Genomic DNA, 27,531 nt, shown 5'->3' on the forward strand with positions numbered 1-27,531 from the left:
CAATCAATACCAAACAAATATAGACGATGTAATTGAAATACGTAGTATCTGTATCATTCAAGTCTAAGTTCAGCAATAACAACTAAAACTAGATTCATAGTTTATTATAATAACAACTTAACAAACGAATACACCACTGTAACTGTTTGGTCATAACTATTTATTGTAAATATGTTAGTTCTTATAGATATTGTCTTTGTATATTGTCTATTTGTCATAAATATGTGAACATTCATTTACCAATACTTTATCATCAAGCCTGAAAAATTTCATTACAACATCAGCTTCCATCAGCTTCCTGCCATCGACGTTTTACATTTGAATCACTAATGTAAAGATGAACATGGTAAAGGTCGGACAATCTATGCTATGTTTAGATAAAACAAATATAACATTTCATTGATACAATGAGATAGCTACGTGTGTCACACTACTTTTAACAGTGAGGTATGTTACGTATAAATATATGATAATGTATACAACAAATACTTCCGGAACCTTTCTTACTTGATGTGTAGTGTTCTAAACAAATACGTATTGACTTCCTGTCCATGCAAATAATATAAACATCAAAATAAAGTTGAGGTGGCTTGACCTAGTAATCCTGCAGACATATTAATGGCTGGACTGTGCAAACTTGAGGACAAAATTGCTCTTATCACTGGTAAGTAGAGATTTCTATGCGCGTTGTACTTGACATGCTTGATAAGCCATCATTTCATATCTGATTATACATGCATAAATACATTAAACATAAAAGTAAGGCGTTCATTCTACAGTAGGCTACGGTGAACTAATTTGTCCGGTCACTCAAATCTGGTGGTCACATCCGTCATATCAAATATTGTAAAATGTACAAACGTGCAAACGTACTTGTCATACTTTTTCGTATTTTAAAGGTAAAGATATTATCAAAATTATTTCAAATCAATAACATCAGGGGGTTAAATAACCAGTTTTTGACAGTAGCTATTAAACAAATATCAGTTTTTAATGGTATTTTTTATCTTTTAATTATCTGAAAAGTCTGTATAAAATTATTCACATTTAAGCTTTTCAACAAATTGTTCGATATACCAACTGCGGTTAATTCAGTACTGTTAGACATTTCGATTATACACATTTAGACAATTAAATACAGCATTAGCTTTTATGATAATCCAGCGTATGGCGCAAATATAAATTTTTAATCCTGGTTTCTATGATGAGTTTTGATAACTTATTGCTCTGTCTTTTACGAGATGTTCATATCTAAATGACTGTTTCAGATCCACTCTGAATTTTTGCTGTAAACGGAACCCAGCCGGCCTTTCAGATGTGTTCCTTAATACATGCATTCTAAAAATCATCCTGACTTCTCTTTTATTCTAATGAGTTTCGTTTAAAAGAATTATATTAATTAGTCAGAAGAATCTTAAACACGGTTTTTCGTATCGCATCATATGAAAAAATATGCAGAATATCTGTATTGTATTTAAATATCCCGAAATATCACTCATTTGGTATTTTTTCTGTAAATTTAATTTTCATAGAATGTTAAAGTCTTTTTGAACAAAGTTATAAGGCCCTACTGATACGTTTGCGTACATTACAGTATTGACATGTTATATTGTTTTTTTAAATAACTAGGTGCCAGTTCTGGAATTGGTCAAGGAACTGCGATCTTGTTTGCAAAACTTGGCGCGAAACTTGCAATCACAGGTAGAAATGAAGAAAATTTGCGGAAAACATCTGATGAATGTGAAAAACAATATGGGCAAAAGGTAAGTGGTAGCATTAAGAAAAGAAAAAACTTGTCGTCTTGTGAGTCTTAGTGTTGATTATATGTAATCTTGAAAAGTAGCATAAGATGTTTGGCGGTATATACATGCAACTGTGACCACTACTGGGAACTTTAAAATATCGAATCCGTGCCCAAACCTGGCCATCTTTAGGTGTGACAATAAGCAAACTTTTATTTACAGATCAGGTGATGAACGATTAATTGTGGGTATTATGTATGGCTAATTTTTTTTATAAAATCTTGACATCTTTTCAAAAACAGAAGAAGATTCATATTCAACTTATTATAAATTTAGGGTTAACAAAAGAATCAAAATATGTTCAAATACAACATTACAAGCGGGCATCGATATTCCGATATGAACTTTCCTCCGCGATTGGTATTTTTGTTATTTTACTTTTTTAATATAAAAGCTTATTAATTATAACTAAAAGTCAAATCTAGTTTCTCTTGAATATACATCGAATTTTTTTTTTCGAAAAGATATTTCTGTATTAGATTTTATTTTGTATTGAAGCCACTGATGATAGTAGCAGATCTTGCAAAGGAAAGTGAAATACAAAAAGTGATAAACGATACCACCAAAGGCTACGGAAATATTGATATTTTAGTAAGTTGTTTCTAGTACATATATGTAAAAACCCTATGTTGTCAATAAACGTGTTGAATACGATTTGAAATTGCATTATAATGATTAAAATGTTATCCATCTGAAATCGAATAAAAAAAGATGGAGAAATATAAGTAAAAAAATTGAATACCGTGGGATGGAAAGACACACATTTGTACGTTAAAATATTCAAATTTTAATTTAAAATTGACCAAAACAGTCAAACAATATATCTTAATATTTATCTAATCAGAAAAAAATGACAAACGATGAGCATTTTTTTTTTCTTCTCACATTTATCACCTGGACTTTGTTTTAATGAAAATAGTACTTATTTATTTCTATTACATTATCTCATCCTTTATATATGAAAATAGTACTTATTCATTTCTATTACATTATCTCATCCTTTATATATGAAAATAAAACATAATTTTAGCTTCTTTGTATTTAATATTTAACAATACAGTTTCGACGCATATTGGTAAGATTTGAAAATTGTTGCCTAACGTTTATGTTTGTTTTTGTTTTCATGTATATTTTCCCGTTAATGGTATGATTGAAGGGTTTGAAATCTTTAATCAAATCAACAGTATGTTTCTTCTGTATTTAGGTTAATAATGCTGGCATTGGTATGATGGGAGGGATAGAAACATTGACCCCTCAACAGTATGATGAAGTAATGAATATAAATACAAGGTGATTTAGTATTGAATTAGTTTAATTACCAAAATATCTTAATATGACCATCAGACAAACTTTGTAGGGGAATCTAGGTTTTTTTCAAAACAAAACAGTAAAATGAGCAAAAATACCGAAATCAAGGAAAGTTCGAAATGCCAAGTCCTTTATCAAATGGTAAAATCAAAAGCTCAATACAACTGTCATATTTTTATTTTGGAACAGGCATTTCCTCATATAGAAAATAGCGGACTTAACCTGGTGTTATTGGGCAGCTAAATCTTTCACTTGTCAGAAAATCTGAAAGTGGTACTTGATTACGAAATGATTGTCGAATAACTTACCTTAACCTTAACCTTACTTCTCTCCGCGCCAGAAGTCGCATAAGGCCTCCACGCTGCTTTTCCACCCTTTTCTATCTTTTGTCGCTGTTCTGGCTACGTTCCAACTTGTCCATCCTTGTTTGTTCCTTTCTCTCTCTGTTGTTCTTCTCCATGTAGTTTTTGGCCTTCCTCTAGTTCTTTTCCCGTCAGGTGCCCATTGTAGAGCTACATAGTTGTTGTTGTCTCCTTCGTGCCTTAATATATGTCCTATCCATGTCCACCGTCTCCTTCTGATTTCACAACTGATGTTTCTGGTGTTAGCTATTTCGTTTACTGTTTTGTTCGATGTTTTACTTTGCCATCTTATTTTTAGGATCTTTCTTAGGCATTGGTGTTCTACGGTATTTAGTTTCTTTTCTTCAATGATTGTTAGTTTCAATGTTTCACATCCATACAATAATACAGGTCTAACTAATGATTTGTATAGGTGTATTTGTGTTTTTCGGCCGATTCCTCTTGCATACCATATATTTCTTAGGCGATGGAATGTCCCTCTTGCTTTATGTATTCTGTTTTTGATGTCACATATACATGTTACATATATATAAAGGAAACAGCAAAGAATTAAAAATTGAGCAACTCGGACACCACTAAAAACTGGGGTGGTCTCAATAGCTCAGGAAGGTTAGTTTATCATATTTATGATTTCAGATCGATTTTCCTTCTTACAAAGCAAGCTGTTCCGCATATGAATCAGAATGGCAGTATAATTAATGTATCTACTAATGTTACAATTGGTCCGGTAAGAATACTTATAAGTGTTCTCCGTTCTTGCTTTTATGAGTTAAACTTATTGCATATATATCCCTAAACAGACGATTGTTTGGTGAACTGTGTAGATCAAAAACACAAAATACGATTACCATTTCGTTTACCAATTTACAAAAAAATTAAGTCAGACTGATTAGTAGCTGCAAATATTCATTGTTTGTTTATATTAAGGGGAACTTTTTAGATTGAAATAACAGTTCACTGACCATGCTGACGTATATCATGTTTAACCAGACCAGTATCTGAAAAGGACCTAGTTTTAGAACATTTGGTTAAAAAAAGACACAGTAGGCTCGAAACTGTCCATTACAGTCAGATTCATAAATCAAAGGAAAGCTGACAATACAATTACACAAACTAAAGCTGAAGAAAAGCGACATATCAAACAATTCACAAAACATTACATAGAAAATTAAAGACTTAGATATATAATTCCACCAATAATCCTGAGATGATCGATTGTACTCCTGAAGTTTAAGTGGATTCTGCTTTATGTGTGGCAATTGTCGTGTTGCTCAAGTACATGTTTATTGATGTCATAATTGTAGTGGAAAAGAGGTTATTGTGGCAACGACAATTATAACACATCCTTGATCATCTGTGACACATATATTCAGTAACGATTCAACTATGAAGCCTTGATTAAATAACGTTTTTGTAAACAGCATATCGCTATATAGGAAATAATGAAAAAAAAACCGCAAGCTCTCGACTTTCTCTGTTACACATTCTCAGGTGCTGCCTTTTGGTACCCCACCGAACATCATAGTTGTTTTCTATATACGAGGCAAAGTAAACAACATCAACTTTATTTGATGAGACAGAGGCGTTCCAACGTTGAACTCTAAGTAATTGAATTCATATTTGAAGCGGACAGTGAAGTTTAAGGATAATGCTAGCTTTTTTAAATTGTTCTTGATATACAATGTCCTCCAAACAATACAAATAAGATTTCAAACAAAAAATATCAGGTATTTTAATGATTCTTGTTTAGAATATTTTTTGGTTGAAATCAAAACAGTTTACTTTTACAGAGAAGGGTGTTTTCCTTCCCTAAAGAAAGTATTTCTTCCTACAATAATCTAACAGAAAATTTGTAAATTGTGAAAGACTCGTATATATGCCAACGTCTTTGAACATCGATACACTACTGTTGCCAATATTTAAGTGCTCTTCTTAATTTTGGCGAGTCTATATTCATGACATGTATGACGTCTTATTATTGATGTAAAGACTAGATTTACTAAAACTCCAATTCAGCTGACATTAATATCAATAATTTTAAGCAAATACTAGTATACATAATTATGATACAAAATTAGTAAATTAGTGCACCTGGCAGATGTTTTATAAATTTACAAACTGCAAAGTTTTATATTTGTGTCTGTTTTAGGTTCCTTCGTTATTAGCATACGGCATGTCTAAATGTGCATTGGATTATTTGACAAAAAATGTAGCAGTAGGTAAGTTATACAATAGTAGTGGTTTTTACATTGATTACAAATGTAGCAGTAGGTAAGTTATACAATAGTAGTGGTCTTTACATTGATTACAAATGTTAATGAGCACCTGAGATCACCCCTAGTTTTTTGGTGGGGTTCGTGTTGTTTATTCTTTAGTTTTCTATGTTGTGTCATGTGTGCTGTTGTTTGTTTATCTTTTTCATTTTTAGCCATGGCATTGTCAGTTTATTTTAGATTTATGAGTTTGACTGTCCCTTTGGTACTCAGCTTTGGTATCATTCGTCCCTCTCTTTTAATGAGATTCTAGCTTTTTTCCAGATTAATGGAAAATGAAAAAAATAACACTAGTAATGAATCAACCAGAAGGGGATATAAACAACTACAACAAACATTAGGTGAACTTAAGAAACCGTTTCCATGCAAAAAGTTAAATCCTAATATATTACTTTTGTTGGAATATGACAAAAATATTTTTACTGATCTGTAAAACGATTCAGTTCGTAACGGCAGAAATACTTGATTTCAGCAAATATATATATATATGTCAACTTAACGAGCTATTTTGGAAATACATAACTACTGAATTCCTTGTTCTTTTGTGATTCTAGAAATTGACTTGAAACTCCGATATTTAGGCCTTTGTCTAACAAATCTCTTAGTAGACATTTGTGGAAACTGTCATACGATTATGATTACAATGTGTAAAAATAAATGTAACGATAATGATGTTTTAACTGTAGTTGAACAACGATTTCTTTCTAATATATTTCTAGTCTCGATAATCCAGACGCTCCATATGCATATGTAGAGTCTGGATTCAATCGGTTCGAATGACTGTAATGAGAGGGCGTGTCCAAATATGCAAACACAAGCGTGAGATATTTTCGAAATGTTTCTAGACTTATCGTTCCTTTGCGGTAAAACTAGATAAAAACAAACGGAGGAAGTAGCAAACACCATGCCTGAAATTTGCAAAGCTAGGTAATTATATCTGAAGTTTTGTGCATTTGTAAATATACTTTGAAATACTTCATTATATCTAATAAGAACTAGGTACCTTTAATGAAATAAAACACTGCATACTCAAGTACATGCATTCATTTTTTTTTAGATACGTCTGTTTGTTATTTACAGTCTCCTTTATCATTTATGTTATTATGATCCTAAAAACTCAGTGCATTTTACAAAAAATGAGATATTCATATCTTGTTGAAAAAAATTGTCTAACAAAGCAGCACTTGGGAGAAGTAAAACTGAGAATTTATGATTAGTGCTTGTAAAATCAAAATGCAAACATACAGCAGTCTTCTAAGCTCAGTTTCTTTCGTCAAGTCTACAAAATGGGTCAAAGACCATCACTAAACAATTTAAATTAAATAGAGAAGCAATATGCAAAATAAGCATAAGTGCACATCCTTTAATGATTGAAAGGGGAAGACATCATATAAATATTTCTATAGAGGGAAGATACTGTCCTGTCTGTAAAGTGGGTCTCATTGGGGTCTAAGCGTGACGCAGGATTGGCGATTATTTGTAAGCGTGACAAGCGAAAGTCAAATTATTGTGCTGTGAAAACGGGGAATGAGGTATTGCGGGACCCGCGAAATGACAAAAAAATGAGAATTGCTTACGTATATAGTGTAAGCGGGATATATGGGAATCTGACAAAACAGTAAGTGGGATCCGGGATCGGAACCCCCCATTAAGACCCCCTGTTAAAATGGGGAGATTGAGGATGAACAACAATTCTTATCAAAATGTAAAAGATTTACCTCAAAGCGAGAAATATTAGAAAATAAAACAAATGTTATATATTTCAAATACAGCGTAACATTACCGTTGATGAAAAAATATCTCTATTGGTTAATTCTAGCGAATCCGGGTCCGTTCGCGCCCATTCACGTTCGCACCCACTCATGTTCGCCCCATTTCACTTTCGCACCCAAAGTCTGTTCGCACCCTACATGTTCGCGCCCAATTCTAATTGGTTTTGTATTTAATAACTTTGCAATTTTGTATGTGTTGAATAAATCTTAATCATGTTTTTGAGAGTGTATTGTTTAAAATAATAATATTCCTTTCTAATTTAAGTGGGAATCTGTCAACGTTTTATTTTGTGTTGGATAACACTTAATCATGTTTAACTTTTGTTTAGTGTATTGCCTATAACTTTATTTCATTGATTTGTTTTAAAATGAAGTGAGATTCTGACTACGATTTTTTTCTTGTGAGTTGAATAAATTTTATCATGTTTTAGTTTATATAATAGTGTATTGCTATATTTTATCATTTCATTGTTTCAGATCGGACCAAGCTGTTAAAAACAATTATCTTTTGGGTTTTTCAGTTAAAATATTCAATCTTTTACTCATACCAAGCTATAAATACATTCAGTATTTACATCAAATCAATTAAAAACAACAATCCAAGGCCGTAACTACCATTGAGGTAAGTGAGGCAATTGCCTCACTAAAATTTCGACACTGATTTTTTTTTATGGTAATTAAATACGAAACTGAATGGTCATTTGTTGTTCTGTCTCAACCTTAATTTCTATAACTTGTCATTATTCCTTTTAAATTAGTTTTCCTTGATATAACTCAGCATCTCAACGGGTGATGTTTCTCGATTACATTAACCTAGTAACGATAACCATCATGGATCGCTGGTAAAACGGACTCTTGTAGAAAAAGGAAAAGCGATACTGAAGGTAAAGAAGGAATAGTTCTAGTAAACTAATGGTGTTTGTGATCACAACAGGGGTTAAGAGTCTGAGTACTGAATATAACTTCATTGAAACTAATCCAAAAACTATAAATTGACTGACAAATCAAGCACTGGGCATCGCAAGGGGCATATTCTCCGTTTCACCAACTTTACTCGTTCTCTTACATATAAACAAAATATACATAATATGAAACATGCATGGATTAGTTTTTATCCATGTTTCTTTAACCTTATACATTGAAAGAACATCCCGTGTTCCATTTTGACATTATTTATATGTTGTCTCTTCTAAATCGGGACTTCGGAATTTCGTGTCATTATATTCGGGTTTCGGTATCGGACACCCTAAACCCCTAAATTTATCGATTCTTGAACTGAAAATATCTTACCACTGACTATTTCCAGAAATAATTTAAAATCACGGAACTATATGGAAACGGCAAAAACACCAGTTTTATTCCCCTGTTCCCATATCATACAAGTCAACTAACTCTAGATAGAATCATCTATACATGTATCTTATCTCATTCTATCCATGCATAGTTTGTTTACTCTTTGTCAGCATAAAAGCGAGTTTGAAATTTGTAACAACGACTGTATGATGGTGCTTACAGGAAAGCTTAATTCCCTTTTGCAAACAAAACTGTTACTACCGATGCTGCTACCGAATTGCTGATTGAGAAGGAATCGGAAGAAGATGTCAATCATCATGATCATTGTGTTGATGATAGTGAGCTACCTCTAGAACGACAGGCTCCCCTGAAACGACTGAAAACTTGGGAATAGGCATGTATGAGTGGCAACAGATTGTGCTGTCTTCCCATGCTCAATATTCATCGCGATAAGGATGTCAGCAGACCAAATATATTGAAACGATTTGAAGAAACCGGCCATAAAAAAATTGGCAAACTTTACTGAATCGATGTTTGTTCTATGTTCTGGTGACACTCAAATTGATATTTGGATGTTTATCTGACATATAAATCTAAATAAAGTTGTAAAAAATTTGGTGTTAGTAAATGTCTTTAAATATGAAAAATTTATATAAAAAGTGTCCAAACATAAAACATTGTCAAACTCTCTGGAAATGCCTAGAATGCAGGATTTTGCACCATTCATTCCATACCCTCCCAAAAATTTTTCGCCTCGCTTCGCTCGGCTCAATTATTTTGCCTCACTAAAATATTAGGTCTAGTTACGGCCTTGCAATCATGATTTTCCAAATATTCAACTGGAATTTGAATTTAAATTGGGCGCGAACGTGTAGAGTGCGAACGGACCTTGGGTGCGAATGTGCGAGGTGCGAACGTGTAGGGTGCGAAAGTATATTGGGCGCGAACGGACCTGATACCAATTCTAGCTCAGCATTATTACTTAGACTGTCTTCCTCTTTCATATCAGAGTGTCTAAATATAAGATATAGTGAACTTATATGATACATCATTTTGTAACTTTTCATAATTTAGTATGATATGTTATCATGGAACCTTTCATTCTACCATGTCAATTATTAGTTATATGTAATGCCATAGGTCTTAACCATTTATTGTTAATGAGTTTGTGCCAATAAAAATATTTGTATTTGTATTTATCATTATAAAAGTTACAATTTTGTCATTTAAAGATTAAATATTTATTTTAGATCAATTTTGCACATCTTAGAGAGAAATTAAAACAAATGGAATGTGGCAAAGTGATGAGTGCTGAATATGGAAATTGTTTGAACAGCAGTTAGTATACAACTGCATGTTGCCTTTATTTGATAAATTTAATGATATGATGAATCGTTAATTGTTTATTTTAAACTGACTTTTAAATAACCAAGAATTTCCAAAACAACATGTAAAAATGTACATGTAGTTTCTTTCATTTACAAGCTGATTTAATCATTTATAATGTGATCAAGCACAGAATCCTATATAAAGTGGTGGTCCAAAGATTTGAAAATCAAATATTTTAAAGGACTGATATATGACTTTGCTTATTTTTTTAATAGAAATTATAGATCATTATAGTAAGGACCAGCAGGTTTTCTTGCAGGACCATCAGGGGAAAATATTTTCAAGATTGAAGAACTATATCGTCTGCAAGCATGCATACCACAACTCACTGGTCAGTGATTTTTTTGGTATTTCAGATCATAGAAAATTGCCAGATATTATGATGATCTTATGAGGTGGGATAGGAGGGGTCCTGATCCCGAATTCCCCTACTTTAAAAAACGAAATCCCAAGGTCCTGAATTTAAATAAAGTAAATCTTGACGTCCCGAAATCCGAAAAAAAAGATTCCCGGATCACGAAAGGGTCAATCCCGAAATCCCGAGCTTAAAAAAACCCGATCTCGGATTCCCGATAAAGGTCCTATCCCCCCTGTCTTATCAATAAAAGATATATTACGGTAGTAATCTTTTATTTTGTTCTAACCACAACCATATTTGGCAATGAGTGAATATAATTTTATCAATTCATAATTGCTATCAACATGATCAATATAACATGTATTATGGCTGTGAGGTATTATTCATTATTTTGCAACCCTGCAAATTAAAACAGATCTAGAGACATTGTTCATTGTATACTCATTAAAATTTACCTTTTATAATGATAAATTGTTACTCATAAAATTTGATAGTTTTTAACTAATGATTATTCCATTATTGTATTTTCTAGCACTTCCTTTTAACATGATGGAGTTGCAAAATTTACCACGGTTCTATGGTCAACTAAAGGAGACTAATTTCATTTATCAAAGGACAGGAGACTTTCCATGCCTCAAGACTTTAAAAGCTGAAATTGTAAGGCTTTAAGGAACTAATGTATATGTATATGGTATTATCTTAAGTTTCCATAAAAAACATTATAAAGTATAATTTAAGTCTTTAACTTTTTTATTTAAAAACTTTGTTCAATGCATCTGCTCTATGGTCAGGTTGTTGTCGCTTTGACACATTCACCATTTCCTTTCTCAGTTTTACTTTTATAATTTCTTCAATTGGAAGAAATAAAGCACATAATTTGTACACAATAACCTTTTTGATTTAAGCTTTCGTATGAACCTTTCTTTTAGATCATTACATGAAGCTTACACTGTTTGAAGAGATGTGGGTATATGCCAATGAGACAGCAACTCAACTACAAGAATAACCAAAGGAACAAATCAAGATACTTTTTTAACTGTCTAATCAAACATAATGCTCCCTACAGTCAAATACCAAACAATTAAAAGAGTAAATGCATGCAGTAATTCTTTAAATACATAATGTTTGTCTCCAATTAATAAAGCAGTTGTCTGAATTTGTGTCATATCTTTGTAGGGAAATAAGATGCAGAGAACCATTCATGAAGTGTATACATGAAACAGATATTTACAATGTTCTTTAGAGCTATAACTCTAGCCCTTAAGATTACATTACACTACTATTGCTTGCTAATTCTACTATCAACAGTAAAAGAGAGAAGATTCAGGACTAAGAGTGATTTTTGCAGTTTGCTGTGGATGAAATTTGGATGTATTGATGAAATTAATACAACAATAACAGTTAATTCTTTGAACAAGAAAAAGCTGTGCAATGGTGCAAAACAAAAAACTTATGAACCATAAAATGATTAAATCTGTGTTGAGTTTTCAATTTTTATAAAAGTGACAACATTTACCTACATGTAATGAAATATAATAAACCCCAAAGATGCTTTTATTTAGATTGATTGTAAAGTTTACATGTCTGGCTGGCATGCATCATCTGTCTTTGTTCATGGTTCAAAAGTCAGTGTAACTTTTCAAATGGTGGATACTCCTCTAAAATATTAGAAACAAAATGTCTCTAAATGTCTATTTGGTTTATGGAATGATTGTATGGTGAACAAGTCTGCCAGGCTTGGTTTATCTGTCAGACCTTGACCTCATTGTTATAACCATTTAAAATATCTTTAAAATTGTAGTAAACTTTTATCTGTTAAACGAATAATATAAAATCATTTAAGCAGGAAACACATTTCAGCTTGATTTAGGCATCAATCTCTTGGTGAAATTTCTTACAAGTCTTGAAAAAAGAATTTCTTGCTTCATTGAAGACCTGTTGGTCAGAGGGGGATTTAGGGGGGGGGAGGGTAGGCCCCCCTTTTGGGGAAAAATTTGGTTGCCTATATAGGGAATCACTGAAGCGTGACTGGAGCGGGTCCCCTCTTAGGTCAGTCAGTGGGCCCCCACTTATGAAAATTTCTGGATCCGCCACTGTTGGTGACCTTCTGCTGTTGTTTTTTCTATGGTCGGTCTGTTGTCTCTTTGACACATTCCCCATTTCCATTCTCAATTTTATTCAGTGCAGAATATTCTATTTCAATAACAACTAAATGTGACCATATTGCTTTCAACAATGAGACAAACCAACATTGCATAGTCAGCTATAAAAGGCCACAAAATAGAAATGTGTAACAATTCCAGAGAGAAAACAAAGTCTGATTTATGTTAAAAATGAATTAAATGCAAACATGATATACAGCCACTGAAGAACAAGCACATTCAGAATTCAATAGTGGTTGGTCAGCGCCAAACCCCCTTTTAACCTGGGACAAAGATTTAACAGTACCATAGATGAATTTGAACTAGGAAAATCAGTTGATTAGGACAACTTGTTTTGTATTTACTGTCAGTTACCGAAACAACTTGTAAAAATATCTGTTTCTAAAGACTAAAGTATCAATCAGCACACATCCAATCAATTTAAGTGTAAAGCTGTCATTAACAGTCTAATTTATGACTGCTGTTATGATATTGTAATTATTATGTTTATTTATGTTGGCCTAATTTGTGTTGTATGGCCTGATAGTTGTTTACCAAATAATCTTATAACTGTGCAGTTTAGGAATCACTGGAACAATCACAGAATGATTGGAACTTTCTAGAATGATCCTTATAAAAGATGCGTAATTTAAACTTCTACGTTATTCCAGAAACTTCCGTTGTAACTTTCCAGGATTTTCCACAATGTTCCATTATAGAGTGTTCTAGAATTTTCCATGACAACACTATATATACAGACACTAAAGTTAAACTCTTACTCTTGGACTTGGACTTAGACATCGATAGACATTATCATTCACAGCATTTGGATTGACACTTTTATTCTACAAGCAACATCATACTGGATTGTGACCGTAGTAGTGAACGTAATATTCAGATTGGATTCCGAAAGATATCCGGATACAGACAAAGATAAAAGATTGGACTCATATTTTGACAGTTAAGTTGACAGTAATATTTGTGTAATACTTCTTGTAAACTTTTGTATAATAAATATTGTTAAATTTTATTATTGATTTGTGTCTTTTGTTGGCTACAATTTAAAGGCGATTTCTGGCCGTAACAGAAATTGGGGGCTCGTCCGGGATCTTAAAAATATTTTATTCATAATTTGTTTAGTATTTGTATTATAACTAGCCAACAAAATTCTACAAAATGGCATTTGATGCTGGTAAATTTTTGAAAACGCCAGACCTGGAGAGTTTTGATAATTTAAAGAAAGAGGAATTAGTGTTGCTTGCTAAACAACTGAAATTAGTTTTTAAAGTATCTATGAGAAAACAAGTTATAAAAAATTTGGTTATAGACAAATTAGTTGAATCAGAAATTTTAGGTAAAGAGGCTCTTGATCTTAAGGTTGAAAACGTTGACGCCTTTAAACTAAAACAGCTTGAATTAGAACATGAACTCAAATTAAAAGAACATGAATTTAAATTAAAACAAGCAGAACTGGAAATGAAGGAAAGGTTGGAAATAGAGAAAAAAGAAAAAGAAGATGAATTTAAATTAAAAGAACTTGAAATGAGAGAAAGGCTAGAGATGGAAAAACTGAAAATTGAAATGGTCAAAGAAGAAAGCAACACTAAAGTCCAGTCGAAATCAGAATATTTTGATGCAGCAAAAAATATACGTTTGGTTCCCAGATTTTGTGAAAAAAACAGTCGATAAATATTTTCCACAGTTTGAGAAAATTGCTCATAATTTGAATTGGCCAAAGCCATATTGGACTACAATGCTACAAAGTGTTTTTGAGGGTAAAGCCGCTGAAATATACTCCGCACTTCCATCAGAAAAAAGTTCCGATTATGACACGGTGAAACAGGAAGTTTTGAAAGCTTATGAGCTAGTACCAGAAGCATATAGACAGAAATTTAGATCTTATAAAAAGTTTGATTCACAAACCTATGTGGAATTTGCTCGGGAAAAAGAAGATCTATTTGATAAATGGCTTACTTCAAAGAAAACAGATAACAATTTTGATAACCTAAGACAATTGATGTTATTAGAAGAGTTCAAACAATGTGTTCATTTAGACTTAAAAACACATTTAGACGACAAAACTGTTGAGTCAATACATGATGCAGCTGTTATTTCAGATAATTATACTCTTTCACATAAAAGAAGTTTCAAGGGTCAAAATGTTAATACTTCCAGTGGAAATTACAAAAATCAAAGCACTGAGCATACTGATAGTAAGCCTGTTCCACAGAATAAGAGTCAGTCCAGTTATAATATGTCTAGTCCAAAATTTGATACTTTTGAGAAGAAGTCACTGACTTGTGCTTATTGTAAGAAGATTGGTCACCTGATGGCTGATTGTTTTAGACTCCAGAAGAAGAATGAACGAGATAATAAGCCAAAGACCAGTGCTTGTACGACACCTTATATTACCAGTACATTGGAATGCCCTGCGCGTCAGGCTTTTAAGTCCAGTTTTTGTGATTACATGGAGGAATACAAACCCTTTATGTCTGATGGGTTTGTTTCTATTGTTGATGATTCCACTCTTCAGCCTATTAAGATTTTACGGGACACTGGAGCTTCTCAGACTTTATTGTTAGAAGGTGTGTTGCCTTTGTCCGAGAATACTTCTGTTGGTGCCTCCGTTTTGTTACAAGGTGTAGAGTTAGGTTGTATAGATGTTCCTCTCCATCGTATTTATCTGAAGTCAGATTTGATAACTGGACCAGTTGTTGTAGGTGTTCGTCCTAATCTCCCTGTTGAGGGTGTTACCTTATTGCTAGGAAATGATCTAGCTAGGAACAAAGTGGTTGCTGAACCAATTGTTACCAGTGAACCGGTGGTGGATGTTAAATCACCTGAAGATGATGCTGAATTGTATCCAGCTTGTGTTGTTACTAGGGCGATGGCTAGAAAACAACAAAATGAGAATTTGCAAGAAGACAAGTTTGATTACATGGACCTTTCTGACACTTTTATAGCTGATATTGAAGATCCTGGTAACTCAGAAAGATATCCAGATATCCGGATACAGACAAAGATAAAAGATTGGACTCATATTTTGACAGTTAAGTTGACAGTAATATTTGTGTAATACTTCTTGTAAACTTTTGTATAATAAATATTGTTAAATTTTATTATTGATTTGTGTCTTTTGTTGGCTACAATTTAAAGGCGATTTCTGGCCGTAACACTGCAACAAGAAATATTACAGAAATCCACTGAAATTACTGGGTCAAGTTAGAGAAATTTGTAAGCATCAAGAATGTTCAGTTAAGTACTATCTACTAACACATCACCATCACCAAAACACAATTTTCTCATGAACCCATGTGTCCTTTGTTAGATATGCACATAGACCAAGGTGAGCGACACAGGCTCACAAGAGCCTCTAGTTAAAATTTTTATTCATTTGGTTATGTCGGATCTGGTTTAGACTAAACGGTAATAATTGTGTTCATTGATGTCGTATGGTGGGCTACAATACTTAAACCAAGGACATTTCTTAGATATTTGTGGACCGAGTAATAGTTGAGCCCTTTTTCAAATATCCGTAAAATTTTCTAAATTTTCCCGTTTTTCTATGTCATGAATTAAAATATACTACAAATAACTTTTTTTGCTATTTTCTATCAATTTCAAGTTAAGTTTCCACATCGGTCATACTAATTTATTTGACCTTGTTTATTAATTCCCTACTCTGCCTTAGTGGTCATCATTACTTTTTCTCTAATTTTTTTTTTTTTTGGTTAATCACTACACGCATATACAAACAAATGGACAGCGCTGTTTTCTTCTCAAAACCAGTGAGGCCGTCAACAAGGAGCAACATTGAACAATTGGATCTTTTTCGTGCGATGATAAATCCATTCCCCCCTCTTTCTTCCCAAAGATATAGAGAGGGGCCTTTACCATCGCATGAAACTATTAGCCGTGTAAAACAGCGATACAATGTTAGCTTTTAGAAAAAATCTCTGTAAACTGAAAGACTTACAAAAATTGAACTAGAAGTGTTTTATTAAATCTTGATATATGTCAATGTGAAAAATATTCATTTTATTAATTTCAAATGCAACCCACCTCCCCAGCCGAATTATTCTAACTTAATTATATACAAAAAAAAGCACCAGGAAGTTTAATTTTAAGTATACATGTAGCAGTTATGTCCAATTCTACCGTGTCAGGATAATAGCAAAACGGAAAACAAAATAAAGTCAATATGATTAAATCTATGAGGTTTAATTATTTACTTAGAAAGACCCTTTCCATTTTGGAGAGAAGATTGATTAGTTGTTAGGAAAATAGTGCATGCATTTTCCAGAAGGATAGAACACAACTCCTTGGTTTAACGTCACGGTCAAAAGTATACAAAAGAAAGAAAATAAATAAATCAGGTAAAACATTATTTTTTATATCAGTAATGAACAATCGGTATAGCTGCTTGGCATATACAGCTTGCATCCTCTGGAAAATGCATACAGGAACTATTTTCCTAACAACAAATCAATCAGCTTTCCGAAAATGGAAGGGGGAGTAAAGGCACTATCATTAGTTGTCAAGATAAACACAATATTCGATATTGTATTGATACTGACAAATCAGTGATTTGTGTACCCATTAAAACCCCGATCATTTTTGTTGATATAATACACAAAGCGTGAATGCTTGTCAATATACATGAAGTGGTCGTGAGTTGCGTATCTAAAAAAAATCACCGACTGTCTTAGAGGGGCCGATGCAGACTACTGTGGTAAGGCTATTCCCTATATAATCAGCCCATATATTTTTTCCGCATTAAAAAAAACGAGAGTGGTGCCAGCAATAGGCTTAATTAAATCTTGCTTTTAAAAATAGGGTCAATAATTCATCTTTTGATGAGGTTGAGAATGGGTTCGAGATTTATAATGCTTCTTTTATACCAAAGGCAATATCAGAGACATATTTTATATGTCTTTGGCAATATATATATTATTTTTAACCAAGGATTTATATGGAAATACTTATAGAATGAAAATATTTTGTTCATCTTGCTTTTAACACAAATCATTAAATGCATCTAAATAAAAGTCAGATAAAACTCTCCTCTTTAAAATAAAACATCACGATACACGTGCTCTTCGACCACGTTGTTGTTATTGAAGTAAGGGAGGATGTTATTATTCAACATGTAAATACCATCCAATCGCGTATTAGGAAAAAAAATCTTAAACTGAAGGCGAGGCTCATGAATATAACATCCATCTCTACAATTGGATCCAGACGTTATTGTAGGCTGTAGGAACGATAACTCTGGTGCATCGAGACTAATATATTTCACGGTAGGCATAGTGTCCGGTTAGGATCGTGGTTTTTCGAGTGATTTGATCGGGCTTTTTCGAGTGTGACCACTTTTTTTTCGAGTGAATATGATAAAAAATGTAAACAAACAGACTTCTTTTCTAACAAGACGTGATATAGAAGCTTCAGTTGGATAAATAAGGTTGTACATGATATGTTAGCATTTGAGATATAAAGATAGTATCATTCTGACATTACTTTTCGTTTAAAATGTTAAATTTAGCCTTAAAATTCTTTTATTCCAAAGTACCGAATAAAGCCATTTTCTTACACATACCAATGCAAATGTCGACGGAAATGCATACATGGATTCTATGTATCTTTAGATATACAGACACTTTACAAAAATTATTGTTATTGCATTGAAAACGACATTTTGAGAGCAAATTCAGTCATGTCCGGGTTTTTTTTTTTAGAGCAGTCCGGGCTTTTTCGAGTGTGTCTTTTTTTTATCGAGTAATTATACACATTTCTTATAGCTAAAAATCTTATGTGTTTACGTTTAAAAACTATAAAATAAAGGCTTAAATTAAGTACTTTCAAGGCACATGGTGTATCAACGTTTTATCATGAAACCAGTATCGTTCATTTGCATATACTATATTCATTTTCTCAATCTTATAAATTGTATGTGCAGTATATATCCGTGATGTCAACAATCTAATGTGAGTGTTCCGGACCATATAAGTATTTGGACCTCATGGGATGACTATAACTGAACAGCAAAATGTCGACTTGGAAGATAACTTCCAAAAATATCTTAATGAACTATTAATCAAGAGTTCAACTGTTTTACTAACTGACAAAAAAAATCGATATGATAAAGAGTCTAATAATTGATACTAGAGACGGAGAGAAAACAGATACACCCAACTTAAGACAATTAATTGAAAGACAATGGGTTTCAACTTGTAACTCGTGCCGTTTTGGGTAGCCTTTGAACTTTAAAATAAATACATTTCTTGTAAACGTCATTGTTATAGATAAGTTTACTGTTTTATTGAATCGTTTCTAATGTATAAAATTGAGAATGGAAATGGTGAATGTGTCAAAGAGACAACAATCCGACCACAGAACAGACAACAGGTCTTCAATGCAGCGAGAAATTCCAGCACCCGGAGGCGACCTTCAGCTGGCCCCTAAACAAATATATATATACTAACAAAGGCCAGAGGCTCCTGACATGGAACAGGAGCAAAAATGCGGTGGGGTTAAACATGTTTATGAGATCTCAACCCCCCCCCCCTATACCTTTAGCCAATGTAGAAAAGTAGAAAAGTAAAAGCAAAACAATACGCACATTAAAATTCATTTCAAGAGAAGTTCGAGTCTGATGTCAGAAGATGAAACCAAAAAAATAAACAAAATTAAAATAGTACATAAATAACAACAGACTACTAGCAGTTAACTGACATGCCAGCTCCAGACTTCAATTAAACTGATTGAAAGATTACGTCTTCATCCTTTGAATATCAGGCAAAATTCTTCCCGTTAGGGGTTTAGTATCATACCATCATAACATATATGAGAAGATATACCTATATATATATGGTTCCAAATTGGGGTTCCCCTTGGGCACTTATTTTTTCGCCACTCTTTCGCCAAAACAATATGTTTTTCGCCACTTCATTACTTTTTTCGCTAAATAACATAACTATATCTTTTTTTTATTTTTTTCTACCCCACCCCACCCCACCTAAACCGTTAGTTTTCCCGTTTGAATTGTTTTGTACTAGTTTAAGGGGCCCTTCATAGATTGTTGTACGGTGTGAATCAAGGCCCCGCGTTGAAGGCCGTACCTTGGCCTATAATGGTTTACCTTTATAAATTGTTATTTTGAGGGAGAGTTGTCTCATCAGCACATATACCACATCTTCCTATATCTATCATATGGTCCGACCATACGCGTACAGTTTGACCATACGAAAATACGCATATGGTCGTGACCGGTTCTAAATTTGTTGTAATACTTATATGGTCCGGAACATAATCATAGACAATTCGAATTGAGACGAACATGCTTATATTGTATAAGATGAGATGTATGTTCTTAAAAGAGTATACATCTTAGGATATATTTTATGATCTATTTGTCTTGTATCTTGTATTATTTATTCTATTGTTTAAGAAATGGAAACCGAAAATGACTAAATGCTACAATTGTGAGGAGGAGTCTGATTATACAAATATAATAATTGGTATACAGCAACTAAACACCATGATAACTCCCTTGTAATAAAAGAAAAGTGTCTAAAAAGTGGAAAATATAAATATTAATCAAGACATTAAAATGTTGTTCCTGGTGTCGTTCGATGCATTGGACAATCTTGCTGGTGATAGCATATGATATCCACATTTTGTATTTGTCTATCATTGCTAAAGGATCATATTTAGGCTAATGATCTATAATTCATTTCATTGTTGATTTTATCTGAAATTTTATTCACATTTTATGTTCAATGGCAATAAAAATGGGAGGGATTAAGTGTGTGTGTCTTTTTTTTTTATGTTTTTTTATTAATAGGTGTCTTTTATTAATCTTCGGAGTTCACCACAAGAAATAGTATTAACTGTAAAATCAAAAGTAGCATGAAATGAAGTTAAAATGAATATGAGACCCCTGCATAATGTTCTAGACACTATTTAGTTAAGGATCAAGTTATATCTAAATGAACACTGGAAAGTAGTTGTGTAACGCTCTCCAAACAGAATATTTGCCTTAAATTGAAAAAAAGATTCATTTTGATATGTTTTTGATGACTTATTGGAAATATGATATTGTCCTTCACTTAATTACAGTTATAAACTAGAAAAAATCATTTTTTAAAGCCTAGAATACCTTCAAATTTTCTGTAAAAAAACCCGGACCATTTGTCTAAAAACCCGGACGAAATCACAGTTGCTCTCGAAAAAACTTGGACAATAAAAAACACTGATTTATTAAATAAATACAAGGAAATTGAGATTCTTTGTTGATCAAAACATATATAGTACAGTGGCGGATCCAGAGGGGGGGTTCCGGGGGTCCGCACCCCCTCTTTATTTTGGCCGATCAATGCATTTGAATCGGGACATATGTTTGCACCCCCCTGCACCCCCCTTTGCCCTGGGCTAGCACCCCCCCTTTCGAAAATTCCTGCATCCGCCACTGTAGTATTCAATATAAGATGGGTAGTAATGTTAAAAACTGTTATAATTACGAAATATCCGTTAATTGAACTTATCGCATGTTTTATCACTCGAAAAAGCCCGAACTACACTCGAAAAAAATGGACCAAATCACTCAAAAAACCACAATCCTAGCCGGACACTATACCTACCGTGTATTTGCACCAATAATTAATTATTGTATACGGTGTTATCCGGGTTGAAAATGCTGTAATTGTACGATGTATGATAGAATGACCTAAAATTATATTAAAATAAATTTAACATGAGACACACGAAATATTGCAATTGTTGTTGCAGTAGCTAGATTGGGACAATTGCTGAAAATAAGCCAGCAATACTTTATGATAGGAAAGGTGAAACCAACCATGAAGCATGTTAGCATGTTTATGCTAAGAAATACTTTGTCTCTTTTATTTTGTTTAAAAAGAGAATGAGGAGATACAGCGGACGGATGTGTTTGAGCTACTTATTCTTCATGAAATTTCACTTGCCGTTCTTTTATTTTCCTGAATAGGACGAACACTTTGTCTACGTGTTTGGTTTCAATAGAAAATAAATCACAACTACAAGAACAAAAGCAAAAAAAAACAGTTATCAACGAACAGCGGAAATATATGTTAGACTGTTCGCCAGACTCAGTTGAAATGTAAAAATAGGTGTACTAAAAAATTTAAACCTTTGCTATCTATGTTTTCAACAGCAACATAATAAAAATGACAAACGAGTTCCAAATTCTTCCATGCAATTATTGTAATAGAGATCTTCGGCATCATTAAGTATGGACAGTTTTTTTCTCGATGTCGATAATTATCCCCCATGAACTATGGGTGGGACTGGTATGCTCAAAACATGAGCTTTAACCCCTGTTCCAAAACTGGCACTTTTTTCATGGAATTGTAACATAGAGTGCACTGACGACACAGGCGGAGATCTTGCAACTTTCAAAAGGAGATTAAACCCAAGGTAAAAAAAGGGGGGTCCGACCATATGTCCTTATTCAAAAGCATTGATCGGCAAGAAAAGGGGTGTGACAACCCCTGGAACAGCCCGTAGTCTCTCACTGGTACGTTGTTAATTTCAACACATAGGTTATACGCAAATCTATCCAATTGATTTTTATGGACAAAAATGCAAAAGTGTAGCAGACGAGAAGAATTTCTTTAATTTGTTTAAAAAAATACAATCTATTTAAGTCGGCTAGGCAACAGTTGCGGATACAAAGTTGTAATCGTGCATAACAAAAATGACACCAACATTACAATTTCAAATGAAACAGTTTGCAGAGAACAATATTTTTGCTGGTTTTCGTATACTAAACATTGCATTAAAAGTACCCTGTTTCGCGAGAAAAGTCTATTGCTCCTGTGGATAATATATCAAATATCTATCTACACCTTCGGTCCTTATAAGTCCTTATCTTCAAATAGTCGGCTTTGTGCGGTCCTGATGGTTAATCCAGAAAAGCGCCTCGGACACCTGCAATTTTAACGTGTTCTTTACATCTTTTTTTTTTATAGAAGACACCCTCTGCTGTTTTGTATCGGTAGTGTTGGTTTGTTTGGTTTTCTTTTTAGATGACCCCTTATTTTTGTCACCTGTAATCGTAAGTCTAAAGCGTAATCCTAGGTATAGAGCTAGTTTCCGCAAATGTCTAGTTATTACTTGTTTACAATTCTAAGACACCGGCTATATCCGGACCAGCAGAACTATATTTGTATTTTGACAAGGGTTTTCGATAGATTTTGATGTATTTAACTTAAAATTAAGTAGAATAGCAAAAATACAAGACTCCGAGGGAAATCATCAACGGAAAGTCAATATCAAAGCAAATGGCAAAATCAAAAGCTCGATCAAATTAAAGAAATGGATAACAACAATCATATTTCTGACTTGGTACGGTCATTTTCTTTGTTTCGTTCTTGTCTTTCGTTTTTTGCTAATGTACTTAGTCTATATAGATATGTCTTTGTGGCTTTTTTTGTGACATATTTATTTGTTTTTATAGTGATTACTATTATAGTACAATGCTGACTGTACCCTTTTGTTTACATACTTACGTTTAGTTTGTTTACGCATCGTTGTCAATATATTGGAATTTTATGCGACTGTCTACTTAAGAAAATATCTGTACGAAGTCAGGAATATTTGTTATCCATTCGTTTAGTGTGTTTGAGCTTCTGATGTGCGTTTGCTTTAATAGGGACTTTTCCTTTAGAATGTTTCCTAGGAATTCGGTTATTTTTGTTATTATACTTTTCACACGATATATTTTAGTAATTTATGCGCTCTTACGTTGACGTATACTACACCCCGTTTACGTTTAAAAATTCTTTAAGTGTAGCCGTTTATATCTAATTATTTTCCGTTTGACTAATTATAAAATAAATTTTATTTCAGAACTTGCACCGAGGAAGATCAGAGTCAATAGTGTAAAGTAAGCGAACAAATGTATAGATACTTAACTTCTTGGTACTTTGATTCTTGCAGTATGAAAAGCTTTTATAATTTAAAACTCACATTTGGTTTTTATTTTTGAGTTTTGTGATTTAACCATAACATTTCAATGTAGTTCTAAAACTTAAAACTGATTGATTAAAGGCAATTAAATATCAACTTTATAAAACATTTCATAACATTTCAGCCCAGGTGTAATCGTAACAGAAGTCCATCGACGAATGGGAATGGATGAAGATACCTATCAAAATGTATGTTTTCTTCATTCCCTGCTTTATATTGAAAAAAATTATTTCTGGTATACTCAAAACGAAATGTCCTTTATTAAATGGCATAATGAAAAGCTCAAAAACATCAAAGAATATAAGTACTTTTAAGCAGTATTATTTCGCACTGTTCGCAAGACTAAAGCTATGAATACCTTTTTTATACGTCAAACTACTTTACCTAATTTTCTGATTACAAAAAAAAAAAAAAAAAATAAGACAGATAACGAAAAACCAAGGGGCAATCAAAAACCTTAAGAAAACCTACCAATGGCCAATAGATACATCAAAGGGCAAAATATTAATTAACTAGTTATTTTATTTAAGGAATGACTGTAATATTTTTTCTGTCTATGAAGAAATAACATTAAAAATTTGGTGCACACTGAATAACACGCGTAGCGGGTTATTTAACAGTGTGCACCACATTTTTTATGTTATTTCGAATAGACAGAAAAAATATTACAGTCATTTCTTATAATTTAATTCTAAATTCCATTTTAAACCGTAGAAAACCATGAAAAAACGTTGATGACGTCACGGTCACAAGACTAAATTATGTCTATGGGCTCATAACAAAATAACGTCAGCCAATCAGAAGACGCATTACATCCAAAATTAAATTATTCAAAAATGCTACATAAATTAAACTCATCGCATATATCAGGGTAAAAACTTTTCGTTTAAAAAAAGAAAGGCAAAATCAGTGACCCTGGAATCCAAAATGAAAAAAAAAAAGCAAACGAAACCGAAGATAATAATCCACATTTTTGATAGGTTTTGCCAAATATAACTGCAAGGTTGTATATGTGCTTGGGAAAAAATCATGAGTATTTTGAAAAATAACCTTTTGATTGTAAAATAGCTCTACATAGATATCAGGATTAAAATTGTATTTATTAAGATCCGCTATTATTTGTTAGGGAACATGATATTTACTGAAGATTTTAAAATTGTTTTCAGCAAGTACTTGGTCGTTGTCATAGTATAAATGCCTTAGGAAGACCAGGACAAGTCACTGAAGTGGCAGATCTAATAGCTTTCTTGGCTTCAGATAATGCATCTTTTATTACCGGAGCAATCATACCTATTGATGGTGGAGCAAATATTATTACAGCGTCATAAAATTTTGGAATATCCTTTTGTTCAGTGTTCAACATGTTCAAGCTATACCGTATGCAGACTTTTGTCATATGTGTGTGATGCGGAATATTATATGACTAAAGAAGTTATTGCTAATTAGAGTTAAATATATTAACAAAAACGGGTGTTCTTTCATTAAATATATTAACAAAAACGGGTGTTCTTTCATTTACTGTTTTAGTACATGATTAATGGATTTGAAATTTATTCATATAATTTTTCGTTCATAAATGACAGTGCCTCATAAACCTCTAAACGCTGGTTGGTATAAATATAAATGTTAACTGACTGCTTATGTTTAAAATTGTAATATATCATATTTCATGTATATGTACCAAGTTGTACTTTAGAATAAAAATATCTATCTATCTAGTACTTCAAAGGTAAACGAATAAAACTGAAACAATGAAGATTTAAACAAAACAGATGATTTTCTTTAAAAGATACATATTGTACTTTTTTTTATTGTTGTGTCTCAAAACAGGAGCTAATGGTACTAGTAAAATGAATATGTTGGTCAGTGTTATTGTTTTTATAATAAGCTTATGGTCTGTATATGCTACATATTACAGAAAATGTTTAACTGATTTTAATAATCATGTTTTTGTATTCATCTGTTTTGTTTTCTTTCCTCTCAAAGATAATGAATTATTAAGCACATTAAAGTCAGTATAGACATACCCATAAGTTGAAGGTCAACAAACCACTTCATTGCGAAATATATTAAAATAATTGACAGAAAGACATGCGAAAGTATACAAAAATAAATTTGACAACTAAAGACTAGGATACACGAATCCCAGTTTTTTTTTCGGAATGGTAAGAATATCTTGATCCACATGTGGCATCGTCATATACATGATACAGTTTTGTCCATACCAATGTTCGGTACATTCAGGCAAAGTAATGCTGAGAGCTTACTGAATACAACAAGACAAAAACAATAATAAATGATTTACAACTTAAAGATAGATTTGGCTCTTTCAAGTAAGCTGAAAATGTCGACTGAAGATAATATGACATATTTTAACATTCTAGACACTTAAGCATAGACGTGAGTGAGTAGTGAGTAATTTTTCAATCCCAAAATATCCAAAACAACTTTATTTCCGATATTTGGGAAGACTTTATAAAAACAAAAGCTATAAAGTAAAACACAAAAATATAGAACGCCTAGAAATTTTTTAAAAAATCCCAAATTAAATGGCAAAATCAAAAGCTCAAACACAACAAACGAGTGTATCTAATTACACAATTTATCAAATAAACAGCAAGTCTAAATTTGTACACAATTTTGACAGAAAAGAATGGCCTTACTTTGCTGGATCTAAGATACTAGTTTATTAAAATAAATCAGGCAAAGTAAGGCCTTTATTTTCTTTCAAAATTGTGTACAAATTTAGACTGTTACTGTTTATTTGATAAATTGTGTAATTAGATACATACAAAGGATTCAACTATATAAGACTACATGGCATGGATTTGTACTAGTCTCGAATACAGGTCCAGTCTCCTGCAGGGTCAACCAAAGAGTACAAAATAGATAGCATTGTTACTGCTTCTCAACAAAGCCTAAGTTATTAGGCAAAACTTGTTGGCACATAAGCATAATTATGTGTATGTCTAGCTTAGTGGAAGATATTAGCAAGCAAAATCGAGGGAATTGTGCAAATGATGATACAAGTATGAAAATGACCACAAAGCATCATTATTATATACTTTGTAAGAAATAACTGCTGGCCATTAAAAAAAGTATTTTTTTCAAGATGGCCACGACCACTTTCTAAAATGGTTGTTTTCTTTAGTTTGAAAATACTGATTTTTCTCGAAAACTTTTCTTTGAACTTCTTGTAGTAAAAACCAATTACCAGTTTTGGTGGCTACCTTCCTTACATCACATATTTATAAAAAATGAATATTTGACATATCCAGTATTTGCGCATGCGCAAAAAATGTAACAAAATTCTTTCAAACACATTTGAACTATTTACTATATATTTAGTGTTTTTGGATTTCTAATGATATTATGAATTGGTTTAATAACATTTTTCAAGGTTATGATACACGTGTTTCACACTTTTGCGCATGTGCAAACTATTTATAAACATCAAGAGCGATTTTTATGCACTACCAGGCAATTCTCAGGTATTTGATGATTAAGGCGAAAATGTGGTTAATTCCGGAGAAACAACAATTGTAACTGCAGATCAGCCACTTTTGGAAATGCCTAAGCAAATTCAGTGGGAATGGCCTGATTTGTAAGGAAAATATAAGTGTATCGTCATGTTTGGTGGATTGCACATTGAAATGACTTAATATAAAACTCTGGGTTATATATTGCTTGATAGGGGATAGACATGTTGTCTTACTGAAGCCAATATTGCAACACCAAGAACGGCAGATTATTTTTATTTATGTTCAAATGTAAACGTACCTAGGACTAGACAGGCGCATCAGACAACTGCATGTATTTTGATTAA

The 27,531-nt window shown here is 32.6% G+C and overlaps 1 protein-coding gene and 1 long non-coding RNA gene across 3 annotated transcripts; both read left to right on the forward strand.

The window, feature by feature from the left end:
• The first annotated feature begins 445 nt into the window (after nucleotides 1–445).
• On the forward strand, nucleotides 446–25,660 carry LOC143048495 (putative oxidoreductase MexAM1_META1p0182). The gene is made up of 9 exons (XM_076222177.1): nucleotides 446–664; nucleotides 1,630–1,763; nucleotides 2,301–2,393; nucleotides 3,007–3,092; nucleotides 4,109–4,199; nucleotides 5,622–5,691; nucleotides 23,586–23,622; nucleotides 23,830–23,893; nucleotides 24,872–25,660. The coding sequence occupies exons 1-9, from the start codon at nucleotides 619–621 to the stop codon at nucleotides 25,031–25,033; spliced, it is 783 nt and encodes a 260-aa protein (XP_076078292.1). The 5' UTR covers nucleotides 446–618; the 3' UTR covers nucleotides 25,034–25,660.
• LOC143048496 (uncharacterized) lies at nucleotides 5,714–12,034 on the forward strand. Of its 2 annotated transcripts, XR_012969867.1 has the most exons (4): nucleotides 5,714–6,672; nucleotides 10,061–10,148; nucleotides 11,090–11,214; nucleotides 11,734–12,034. It is a non-coding gene; the product is annotated as an uncharacterized LOC143048496 (long non-coding RNA). The 2 variants fall into 2 exon arrangements; XR_012969868.1 differs by lacking the exon at nucleotides 10,061–10,148 and having other exon boundaries at nucleotides 6,441–6,672.
• Nucleotides 25,661–27,531: the final 1,871 nt, after the last annotated feature.

The sequence above is a fragment of the Mytilus galloprovincialis genome, chromosome 10 (assembly GCF_965363235.1).
Source record: "Mytilus galloprovincialis chromosome 10, xbMytGall1.hap1.1, whole genome shotgun sequence".
Classification (NCBI taxonomy): Eukaryota; Metazoa; Mollusca; class Bivalvia; order Mytilida; family Mytilidae; genus Mytilus; species Mytilus galloprovincialis.